The 13,046-nt window shown below is 41.4% G+C and overlaps 1 protein-coding gene across 1 annotated transcript in view; it reads right to left on the bottom strand.

Moving 5' to 3' along the window:
• FGD4 (FYVE, RhoGEF and PH domain containing 4) overlaps positions 1-12,184 on the bottom strand; it is a 102,742-nt gene extending 90,558 nt beyond the window's left edge. Inside the window, exon 1 of the mRNA XM_030263283.4 lies at positions 11,978-12,184. Coding sequence (XP_030119143.2) covers positions 11,978-12,173 — 196 coding nt within the window. The 5' untranslated portion in view covers positions 12,174-12,184. The remainder of the gene's footprint in view (positions 1-11,977) is intronic.
• Positions 12,185-13,046: the final 862 nt, after the last annotated feature.

Raw genomic sequence — 13,046 nt, 5'->3', positions numbered from 1 at the left:
TTTTTATTTAGATGGAAGCACACCTGAAAAATATATCTGCTTCACATGTCTGAAAAATTATAGCAAATAACTTGTATATCATTTCTTATCATGCTGCTCAGTCACAAAGAGGAGGGACAGGAAAGAAAATTGTTGAGGCAAATTTTGCCAACCATCAGCAGAGTCACTAAGGGATTCAGAGAGGCATTCCAGAAGCCCTTAGAGCAGTTTCTGAAGGTGAAGTGTTAAGTTGCACAGACACAGGGAAAATGAGAAGTGCATTAGCTTTTTCTATGGGGTTGGGGTTTTTTTGCTTGCTTTTTTTTTTTTTTTTTTTTTTTTTTTTTTTTTTTTTGCTTTTTAAGAGCATCTATTGCCATGGAAGCAGAAAGCAAAAGTGAGTTTTAGAAAGGTTTCACTACCCAGCATAAGTAACCACCCTGCAGATATGAAAAGCATAGTGCAGGAATTACAGCAAAACCACTAAAATGCTAAGGCTGTTTCACCTTTTATTCATTTCCATAGGGAATTTACCCTCAATTCTAAATTTTCATCATTGATCTCCAGCTCACAAGTAGCCACTCTCAAGGAAAGAAATATGCAGGTAAACTGCTCTGTTTTCATACTAGACTTTGAAATAAGAATATAAAACTATCATGCTGAGCTATTGCTAATTGTAACCATTTTGCAATTAATCACAGATTAATTAATGTTTCTCTGTGGCAGAGAAACCTTTTGAATGAAGTCTGTGGGGAACAAACTTGTGTTCTATGTGGTCATATTTCTTTCACCTGATCATAAAAAAGACCAGGTCTGATTGATGTAAATATGCAGCAGACAGGTCAGAAATCCCCTCACCTTTCATATGACATGGCCAATTTACTCAGCACAACCATTTCTATTGAATTACAGCAATATTGGGGACAGCATATTTGCAAAAAATTCCCAGTTAAACTCAACCTTAGAAAAACCAAACCTGATTTACTGGCTGTATGTAGATCAGTACTCAAGACTTTCAAAAAGTTAAAAAAAGTACAGTGTATGAACATCCACAAAATCATAGAATGGTTTGGGTTGGAAAGGACCTTAAGGATCATCTGATTCCAACTCCTTACCATGGGCAGGTACAATTTCCACCAGACCAGGTTGTTCAGAGCCCCATCCAGCCAGGCCTTGAACACAACTTCTCCAGGAAACCTGTGCCAGTGCCTCACCACCTCATGAGTAAAAAATGTGTTCCTAACATCTAATCAAAATCTCTCCCTTTTTTAGTTCAAAACTGCTCCCCTTGTCCAATCACTATAAGTTTGTGTATTAAATTCTCTTCCATGAGCTGTAAGTTAGCTGGCTATTTTGTTAAAAACTACGCTGGAGTGAGGAGCTCCATCTGAAGATACATATAAAAGAAGATAGAGGAAACCATATATTACTAATGCTCTTATCACTTTGCCTTTTTTTCCCCTGAATATAAACGGCTCAGAACCTCTAAAGAGTTTAATATTATACCCCTAAACACTGCTGAATCAAACATTTTCTGTAGCCTGAGCCCATAACTGCCAGTCCCAGAAGGAAAGCCAATCCAGCTTTGCTGAGCCACAGCCAGCTGGAAATTCAGCAGTAGCCCCTGCTGCCAGAGCACTGCACTGCTGCAGCCCCAGCTCCAGCCCAAGGGATGGCAGCAGGATGGAGAACTCTGGTATCCAACCCCTAAATCCTGCCATACCCACTGCTGCACTCTCACAGCTGCTGTGGTGCAGCCTTCCCTCCCTGGTTCCAGCACAGAAGCAATTTATTATGCTTTTCTTAGTAAAGGCGTCAGTGAGATGCCTTGAGGGAACTAAGATTTTAAATTCAATTACAAAGTTAAAAAAAAAAAATTACTGCATTTGCTTTGCCTGCTTGTTTTGAGCCTAATAAGTGCAGGATCCCTATTTAAATCTGTGTACAAACATGGAGTTAAATATTCATGTGTCAAGACTTGCCTACATGTTGTTTTATTGATATTTGTCAATAAAGAGCAATATGCAGCTGCTCATATCTTAAGTTTACATAGCTTTCGTGTACTAAGACTAACACAGGGCACAATTCTGTGGGTAAACCAACATGGGTAATTCTGTGGGTAAACCAACAGGTTTTCAAAGATTCTGAAGTAGAATAAAGTTATTAAATATAAATTGCCTTATTAACTTTATATTAGAATTACCTTAAGAGAAGTAGAATAAAATTCTGCTTTAGATTTCAAAACTCAGATTCTTGTCATAGATATAATGCTGTTAAAGTTACTTTCCCTTTAATCTCTGAGGAGCTGAAAAATACAGGTGTGCTTTTATCTTATTTTTTTAAATTCAAACACCTGAATTAGAATTAATAGAAATAATTCATACCTCCTTCCTTTTTAATATCAAATAAATGAATCAGAGAAGATATGCAGTTGCTGCCCAAAATCCACTAATCCACTAATCAGGAAACAAACATTATGCATTTTTTCAGAAAGTTACTTTGCCTGTATATTCCTAAATATATCTGCTAAGTCCTAATTAGGGAACAGAATAGTATTTAAAAATAACAAACCAAAAAAAACCAAAACCCACCCCACAAACCCAAAATCCCACACTGCCAAGTTAATAAGTAGAAAAGAGTAAATAAGTTGATTTTCTACACTCACTAAATAATTACTTACACGATCATAATTTAAACTGCAGATTGCTCAAAGTTATAGCATCCACATATAGAAAAAAAAGCAAGGGGGAGAAGCATATATTCCACACAAAATTTGATTCTGTATTTGCACATATGTCATTCAAAAGGTTATGGTAAAAATGGAGGTTCTTCTTCATGATCAGAGTTTCATTACCTAGTTTTATGTGGCTTGCTAGCAGACAATGTAATGCAATTCAGAAGTTTTCATTTTGAGTTTAACATGCTTACTAATTATCAGAATTCTCCTTCCTTCTTTCAATGCATGCCCATGCACCAGGAAAAAAATATAAAGAGAAAATCCTTAGGAACAGGGTCCTTTCAGCACCATGCAGTCCTCTCTATATTACTGAACAGCTCCTGCTTTTCTAATCCTTTTATACTATACATGAAAAAAACTCCTTATCAGAAAGCTGATCCTGCTTCTGTACCCTGTGCCACACCAAATACTGTATTTTAACTTCAAACAACCTGCTCTTCTGCACATAGCAAAACAACAACAAAAAAGAAATCCAACTGCAGGATTTAAGATCCCTCAGCTCTGTTTACTTCAGTTTCCAGCTCTGCTAGCCTTACCTACATTTAGTGTTGCCTGTCAGCTCACTGACTATAAGAAGCATGTAGTCCTTGTCAGTCTCAGGAAGGATAATATATTCTCACTTCTCATATTTAAAAAGCATTTTCCCTTCCTGAAACTGAAGCTAACATTTGACAGCAAGTAGCTACTTTCTTTGACTTCCTGAAGGAGGAAAAGTACTTGGAGAAATTCCTCCATTTCCATCCCAAATTATAAATTATGGGGCACAAAGAACCACCTGAGAATGAATGTATGGGGAGCAGAGAGGGGCAAGAACGGTTCTTTTCTTCCATAAGTACTTTTGTACAAGCAAATGGAGCTCAGCAGAGCTCTGTGGAAAATGATGATTGCTAAATATATGTACTCCCATGGTGTCCACAGAGAACAATTCATCTACTTCTGCTCAGGTTTCTGATCTCTTTCCCTGCAGTGAGAGGAAGGAAAGAGTGAAAGATTTTTTTTTTTTTTCTGTTAAGCCAGCAATGGTGTGAGCAATAGCACTGTACATCACAGGGCAGCAGACAGAATGGAATTCTTTTTCCTGCAGAAAACTCTCTCTCTAAAAAAACACTCCAACACAGAATTCTGTTTTTTTTTTTTTCCTGATCTATCAACTACCTCCACCTCTAGGCAAGAATAAACAATGGGAAAAGCTGATGCTGGAAAGGAGCACTTTTGACATTTTATGGGTGTCAGCACAGGAACTGGAATTTTTGCTTGCATTGCTCTAGAGTCACTTCTCTGCAAGTGAGGGTTTGGATTCTGTAACTTCACCTATTAAGTATTCCTAATATCACACCTAAACAAATGAACTGGAAAATAAACTGTTGTGCCCTGGAGCTGCTCCCCATTGGAGATATTTCAGCAGCATTACCAACCCACATTTGTAGACACCAGTCATTTTCTGTGTCCAATCTAAAATCTCTTTGTTATTTGAAAGGACTTACATTAATATTTTCTCAGAAAACCATAGTGAAAATAATGAGTTTTTAGAGAAGAAGAGTCTGAAATATCTGGATCAAAGTAGTTTTAAAAGACTGTGAAAGCTGCTGATGTCTCCTATACCAGAATCCTGGTCCATTGTCATTTACTGTGTGCTATTTCAGATAAATGCTGGTCACAGATGCCTTAAGCCCAGCAGAACACAAGAAATCAATAAAGGGCTTTGCAGATGCCTTTAATTAACAACTGTTTAGCCCTGTGGGGGAAAAAAGTAATGTGACAGTTTGAGATGCACACAACACCCTGAAAACACTCCTGTTTTCTAAATGATGCAAGCCTTTAAATCAACAAATCATAAGACATGCACAGTGAAACTACTTGATCCCTTTTTAATTTAGGACCTACCACTGTCCTATCTCAACATTTTCTATAGGGTACAAGAGGCACAAAATTCAATTAAGATTAATTTTAATCAGGATCCAGTCCCATACAAGACCTAAATGGCACTTGGGACCTAGCAAAGAGGGCACAATATTCACAGTGATAAGGTACATGATATACACGATTTTAAAACACCCTGATATTATTCAGGTTTTAAAATGGTAAGGCTACTTTTCTCCAGCAGCTCAACTGCATTTGGTGACAACAGCCCCAAAAAATCCGTAAAAAACTAGGGAACTTTACAGTTGGCATTGGCCACCTGGGAAAAGCAGCCATAATTGTGTCAAAAGGTAACTTGTTAAAAGCAGGAAGTAATAATTCTCCACAGTTATGATGAACAGACACTTGTTTGTTTAAACTCCATGAAAATCCTTTGAAGAGGAACTCACTTGGGTTTTGAAGTTCCTTTAAATTCCTTATTAACACAAACAATGTTAATATTGTTCTCATTTCAATGAACAAAAAGCTTTTCATATATCCCATGCACAAGCAGCCCTTTTACAGAAAAGAAATAAAATGAACAGTTAAAGGGACAATTCTGCACACTGAAGTTGAAGACCAAGGGCAGCCCACACCAGCACGAGCCAGGTCTCCTGCTGGCTATCCACAGCACTTGGGTATTCCTCTCACCCTTGACTGCATGTCAGGAATGTTGTTCTAAGGACACCCCTATGCTTGATCCAGGACAGGGAAAGGAGGTAGGGGAGTTTAGAAGCATGTGCACAACCCACCTCTTGGGCTGCTGTGTTTTGACCCCTCCACAAACACAAAAGCCACGGCAATCACACTCTGCTGCCTCACCTACCTTGGCAGCCTTAAAGAGCACCTTAACAGCCAGCTCAGGCACCTGCCTGCCCTTGACTTGCAGCTCTGGTGAGCCTGTTTGCCCCCTGGACCAGCTAGAGATTAATAAATTATGAAGAACATTGTTTCCTGCATTATCATGCATAACTCAAGAGCACAAGTAGGTAATTACAGAGCAACAGTCGGCTCAGATTACCAGAACGTGGTCAGCTTAAGCTGCTGCACTACAACCACTCTGCTTCCTAAAATGAACAATCATTTTTAGTAGTAGATTGATGAAACTTGCTCTCAGTTTAAAGTACATCCTAATAAAATTCACATTGCTCTATATTTAGAATTAAAATAAACCAAAACACAAATGCTGAATAATTTTATGCACTGATAGCAGTTCTTATTTTATTGTATATACCACAAAAAAAAAAAAAGGTGTTTTTCAACACCTTCCCTAGAACAACATCTTCACACAAAAATTTCCAAGCTTTTGTTGTAAAGACATAAAAGCCTTCTTTTAAAGTTTCAAGAATTAAGAATTTTCAGGCTTTTGAAAGCCATCCCCAGGTGCATCATCTCACATTACTTTCTTGAATGCTCTAGTACCACTAATCCATAGGAGAATAATTGAAGTACAAAAGGATTCTACCCTCACAGATTAAATGCAACCACTTAATAAGGAGAGTTAGTGTCAGACTGAATAAATAGGAATGCACAGTATGCTTGTATTAAGACAGGGACATTCTAGCAAGAGCCAGTTGAAGAAAAGGCTGATAGCAGTGTAATTGCATAAAACTGAGAAAAAATTCAATTCTGTCAAAAACAATTGACTTTTTCTGTATCACTGACTTTGCTTTGATTCTTAATTCTCCAATTCTGAAGAGACACCTAATTAGCCAGTAAGTTTAATTTCCTGACTCAGTTACTGATGTTAATATAAATAATGCGTATATACTAGTATTCAATTAAGGCAGTGAAGTATCACAGACAAGATAGTGAATGATGGTAAGTGATGGCAAAGAGGAAAAACATTCTAATAATTCAATGCAACAAGTTGTCATCAAGCCCTTGTGATACAAGACAAAATACTTAAAAAGCAATCTGTCTTCAAATATTATTTGCTTTAAAAATTTTGCAAATCAGGGAATTTGCAGAGTTTAGAGTTTAAGTCTGCTGTAGACGCTAACTTTGATTTTTGATTTAGAATACCTGTTTCATGGCAGAAGAGAAACTAGGAGCCTGTTCTCCTGTGAGCTGGCAATGCTCAGCATTCAAGAAAGTCACATGGCAAATGACAGACTCCTGAGCTTAAGCAACCAAATGTCTCAGCCTAGTAGGAAGATTAAGCCTTAAGTAAATAAATAAAAGTCATCCTATCCCATCTTTCCAGCTGGAGCTTAAAGGCTGGACAGTCCCCAAAAGGAACAGCAACTGATCAGGTGAGGATGCTCAGCCAGAAGCAGAGGCAGTGCAGGGAGCTCTGTACTCTCCCCTAGATCTTCCCCTTGAGAAGCCACCAGGAACAGGCAGAGGATCTGCCCTCAAGTTTTCCAGGCTGAGGCCTCTCATGCTTCACAGGAACAGACACCACACGGAAGATGCACTTAGAAACTTCTCTGTTGACTTCTGCTTCTCAAGTGCCACTAAGTCCCCAATGGTGACCAGCAGAGGCAAAAGCCTGGCACAGAAACATCTCATGCTCAGCTAATAAAAAGCCAAACCCTTAAAAGGGCCAGAAGAAATTCAGCTACTGAACCAGTGACTTTTAATCGTTGTTCACCATTGTCTCTCTCCCAGCCTCATCTAATTCTGGCCAGCATGTATGTGGGAAGGAAAGTGCCTGCAGTTACCTGTGAGGGGAAGGCTGCACCTCTAAGCTACATTATCACGTGTGCTGCAAGACATTTGTTCAGAAGTCATTAACAGATCACAGAATTTCCCATGTCATACTACAGTTCCACCACATTTTTCTTCTTTCCAGGCTATTTAATTTGTTTCACATTAACATCTGACATACTTAGCATTAATACTTAATAATGAATGCTGTTTCATTGCTCTGTGCTACCTTCCACTCAGTGTCTTTTGCCTCTAATTTTAACACATTTTATGCTCCATTTTGCTGAGTTTCAGTGCAATAAGAGGTGTCAAATTACTCTGAAACTCATCAGAAATACATTTCTTTACACGCCTAGTTTTTCAGACTACTGCAGCAGTAATTTTCCTTCTCTACCGTTTTTACTCAATTCTCTATATGTTCTGATATCACCTTACTGCTGTGTATCTGCACCCTGGGACCACACCTGATTTCTACAGGTCTTGCCAGCATTTCAACAGAACCCCATCCTCCCCTACATTTACTTCAAAGGTCTTTTCTTCTGCTAAAGGCTTATGTCTGTTAAAATGCTATTTCCAAGGCAGCTAGGTGAAAAAACCATTAAAAATTCCTCTTTCAGTTTCCTCCTTTATGCTCAGGTTATTTACACAACCTGGTGTATACACTCCCTAAGCAGCATTCTCTCTCCCTTTGTCAGGAGTACACGAGTTTGTTGACAATGGCGTGAATATTATCGAGCTGTCCTCTGCTATGCATTTGATTAAAATGTTTTGACCATCAACAGCTGGAGGCAAAGTTTATTCACAGATTTAACACAGATGAAAAGGATTGTTCTGATCATCTGAGTGTAAATAATCATCCCAGATCGCCTTATACTTAGGACAACTAATATACACAGCATCCCATTCTGGAACAGAAAGCCATTTTTCCCTCTCGTAGAAATAGAGTTTCAGTTACAAAATTCACATCCAGTAATTTGATTAAAATATTGAATTGACAGAAATGTTTTGAAGAAAATCTACCCAATATTAAGAGAACTAGAGGAAAAAGCCCACAACTGCCTCATTTTAAACTTTTCTTGCATCATATTTTTCCTTTCCCTCTGACAAATCCTTCACTCTGGGAAGACAACTTATCTATCAAATGCATAACACTACTTTAAGACACAACAGTGCAAAACACAGCAATTGGAGGGCTTTATCACAGATCTCACTGTACCCAACACACACTGACAAACACTGCCAAATACTGCCCAGTTATAAACAGGATTTTTACTGGAATGCTGGGAGATGAGATCGTCTCTCACTGGGACTTAAGAAGTGGGGGAAAAGTCTGATAACTGCAGTTTCAAGTAGCACGGGTGTTGACAGAAAAAAAGAACAAAATAATAGCCAAGGGCAAATCACTAGGGTTTTTTGTTATTAAGAGATTCCTTTGTTGATATTTGATTTTACTTGTTACCCAAAGGTAACGCATTCCCTGAACTAACTCTCCTCTTCCAATCCAGAAATCTCCCAACCACTTTATTAATCTACAAAATAAATTAGCTTTATGATCCTGTACAAGAAACTAATTTGTACTGGGTGTGCAAATTATTACTTTCCCAGTTTCAGCAATGCCTAAAAGCATTTCAGCAATGGTACTTACCAGAAGCTCAGTGATTTTGGCCTCTCAGGCTATATTTAAAAGAAGCTTCTAGAGAAAGGAGCAGGCAAGTTTCAGCAAACCCATGTCAGTTGTGACACTCCTTTGAAATCTTTTGTGTATTGTCACTTGAAAGTCAAGCAGTGAATACAAATTTTAATTTATTTCAGGAAATCAACATCCAGATCACCAGGAAGTCAATACTGGAGGGCAAACAAAAATTATTGGGAAAAGTAGACGTTGTCAGACAAGAGTTAAACAGAAACATCAAACCAACCCAAAATACACATAGACATGACTGGATAGTGTATGAACTAAACAGTACACTCTTACTGGCTTTAAGGGGATAATTTTGATCCTAAATGTTTGGAGGAGAGGTGGGGAAAGAAATGGTAAAAGCAAAGTTCCATTTCTTGGCCCTTCCCCACCTTTGCTTCAATTAGAGGCAGAGGTGATTCATTTGGATCACAGAAACAGGAAGCTCTCTAATGAGAGGAAAATGTAGTTTCATGGAAGTTCTGTAAAAAGCAATTTGTTGCGTTTTACTTTCCCTCATTTTTGAAGAGAGAGGAATTTTTGGAAGCAGTTTCCTCATATTCACCTTCCTCTCTCAACATTTTAAAATATCAACTCCTTGATAAAGTTCAATTTTAGGAAACTGTCAAAAAGCCTCAAATCCCCTGGAAGGCTTGTAAAGCAGCTATTTTTCTTTGTCAGTGGTCTCTAATGTACCTAGAGATGCAAATCACTGCTAAGATTAGCCCTAATGATTGTATAGGTTTTCCTTGAACACACTGTATAGCAAATTTTCAATCAGTGTAGATCAGTCAACAAAATGCAGTGGGTTATACAAAGCCAGGAACAAGAATCAAAATCTGATGTTTATTACTGTATTTTCAAAGGTAAAAAAACAACAATGAGAATCTGTCAGGCAGGGCACAGATATCCCTCTAGCATTTAAAAAATAAACAACAAAGACATTTTTCAAAGACTAGAGCAGCATGCTATTAGAGCCTCATTTAGTTATCTCCTACTGCAAGGTGGAAACCCAAAAGATTACTGAAGCTTCTATAACATAATCCCACCATTTCATACCCATTTATAGGCAGAGCTACAACAGCAGCATCAGGGAACTATTTTTTTTTCCTGTCAGGGTTAGAAGACACCTTGCTGCAGTGAATGCTGTCCTGAATGCAAATTACCTCAGCTCCCCACAAGGCACTCTGCAATGTCTGAGACTGCCAACAGACAGCACAGAGACAGCAGAAGTACATGTAAGTCAGTGGTCAGAGGAAAACTTTCCAGAAAGGGTGAAAATTTGCACTGCAGTGTACAAAGCCAGGAAAGTGGTGCATGATTTGAATGCCACCAAAGTTAATCTAGTTTCTGTGCAGCAAGGCCAGAGGTGACTGTGCTGATGACAGGAGTAAGCTATTTCTTGCTGTGAAAGTGAGTTACTGCATCCCTGTATTCTGAGTGATGGCTTCACACCTTGATTAAGTCGACCAGGTGGAGATGGAACCTCCTAGGACAGCTCAGTCCTCTGCAGAATCCAATGGTGCCACACTCACACTTTGCAGAGCCCTTGGCTTCTGAAAGTGCTGAACAAGCAAGCTGTGAAACGCCTGTTTCTTGGTGGGAGGCTAATTTTGAGTTAACAGGCACACACACATTTTAAGTAAAGATTCACTCAAGTCACGCAGACTGAATTCTAATTCAGCAGGAAAATAAAAAAAAGACACCAAATCCACAACAGTTATTCCCTTCAAAAAGAGATTGTTAATCATGTTACTCCACGCAACACCCTTCTCTAAACAGTCTCCAGATACCTGGTGTGGCATTTTCCATCAATTTCAAAGTATCTCTGAAGATTCAAGTACACTTCAGTCTAAGCTTTTAAATTAATGTCAACTTCTAATGAGACATAAATTTTGCTTTGCCCTGTAGGCAGTTAAATAACCAAGCTTTCTCAAACATACAGCTTAATAAAATATATTTGCCACTTTGCACATGACAATGAAGGTGAATTCCTCTTTCCCAATGTAAATGCACACATAAAGCCTCGGGGGAAAAAATCCCAACACCAATAAAAAAATTGTGGTTTCATACACAAATCCAAAGTCACTACACATTAAAGCTAAAATAAAGGATCCTGTGAACAGTCTGTTCTTCTCTGGGCATATTAATTGTTAAATTAAGCAGGCCTCTCGCCCAGAAGTCATTGAATGACTGTCCCCAAGCAAAATACCCCATCCTACTATTTGACATGTCGTAATTCCCAACATCGTATCAACCATATGACAAAGATTGCAAGTTTTATTTCAGCCACTTTGCCCCTACACACCCATAAAACACCCAAGGTGCCCTGAAACCAAAAGCATGAGGACAGCACATTGCACTTGCTGTCACATTGCAGAGTTCAAACCTAGAAATGTGTGTGTGTGTTTGTGTGTGTGTGTTACCTTGCTGATAAAGGACAACTTTCTGAAGTTCAGATTTTATGACAGTACTTCTTCAGGGCGGCCAAGGCACCCCAGGTAACCAGTCTGACTGTGCCTTTCAACATTATGCAGCTGCCTTCTGAAGTGTAACATGTCAAACAAGTCTAGCACAGGTTGTTGCTGAAGGGGGAAAAGAAGGAGGCACGGGGGAGGGGCAGGTGCAAGACATGGTCTGTGAGAGGGGGAACATTGCTTACCTGCCGTCCTAAGAAGTGCTAGTACAAAACTCTTAGATATAAAAATATGTGTTATAATAGTCTAATACGTAACAATATAACAAACGTGGATATTAATAAAAAGAACAACTTGAGTACATTTCGTGCTGACAGTATGAGCTGCGAAGGCGCGGGGAGCTTTCCCCCAATGATCCCCGAATTCGGCCCTGCGAGCAGCGCCCCGCAGCCGCCCCGGCCGCAAGCCGCGCAGGGCAGAAGTTGACAGGCGAAGCTCCCCGGCCTCGGCAGCTGAGCAGCACCTTCTGTTCGTGCCCGCCCGGCGCCGGAGCCCAGGCAGACCCCGGCCCACCCCGCGGCCGGAGCGGAGCTGCCCGCGGCGCTGCCCCGTTACCTGCGGGCGGGCTCCGGGCTCCGCCGGCCCCGGGAGCGGCGCTGGCCTTCCTGCGGATCGCCAGCCTCCTGAAGTGCGCGCCCTCCGCTCCGCCCGTCCTCGGCGCGCCGGAGAAACGGAGAAAGGCGGATTGGGGGAGAGGCCGGGGGGTCCGCAGGGCCCCGAGGGCCGCGCCGCCCTCCCCGCCCGCCTGCATCGCTCGGCCCTCACCTGCCGCCGCTCCCCGCCCCTCCTTCCCTTCCCTTCCCTTCCCTTCCCTTCCCTGGCCGGCACCTGCCGGCACCGCCTCCCGCAGCCCTGCCCTCGCTACCTGCCCGGCGGCCGCCGGCCCCGGGCGAGGTTCCCCGCCTGCATGGCGGGGCACGGCGGGGCACGGCCCTCCGCGCCCGGCCCGGGATGCGCGGTGACTTTATCCCAGCCGGGTGCCCACGGCGCAAGTTCCCCCCCGGACACCGCACCCGCTGTGCTTCCTCCCGGAGCCGCGCCGGGAGACCCCCAGCCCCGTTCCCCTTCCCGTTCCTGCGGGAGAGCTCTGCCGCCGCTCCCCTCCGCAATGCCTGCCCTGCCAGGGGAGGCACAGCTCCTGTCAGACACTGCACGTCAAACGAGCTGCCCCTAGCGCGATCCCCCGCGTCCCACGAGAACATTCTCAAAGGCATCTCGGAGTCCCAGCACTTAAAAGTGAGTTTTGATGCCAGGGATGGAGCTGCAATTCTTTCATCAATAATAATTCCATCCAGGCCAAAGCTCTTGCCTCTGTCAAAGTCTCTAAATTTTCATCAATGAGGAAGGCAATCAGCAGGCTATGCTGCTTTGAGATTATAATCACTTCTACAGCAACAGTGTGTGAAAGCACCTGTTTACCTGGTTAACCAAAACAGTGTTCAGAGGAAGAACATCTCCACCTGTGCCATTGTGAGAGCAAGCTTGTTAAGAGCTTTGAAGTCTGTCAGGGAGCCTGATGTGGTGCAGTTTGGGGCAAACCAGTTAAGAAACAGTGCTCCCACTACACAGGGATTTCCTCACCTTTGGAAACAAAAGGTTTTAGGGCTTCCCTAAAGGTGGCCTC

This window comes from Taeniopygia guttata, chromosome 1A, assembly GCF_048771995.1.
Source record: "Taeniopygia guttata chromosome 1A, bTaeGut7.mat, whole genome shotgun sequence".
In the NCBI taxonomy this organism is placed as follows: domain Eukaryota; kingdom Metazoa; phylum Chordata; class Aves; order Passeriformes; family Estrildidae; genus Taeniopygia; species Taeniopygia guttata.
The sequence above is the reverse complement of the archived record's forward strand: the minus strand, read 5'-3'. Positions and strand labels throughout refer to the sequence as shown.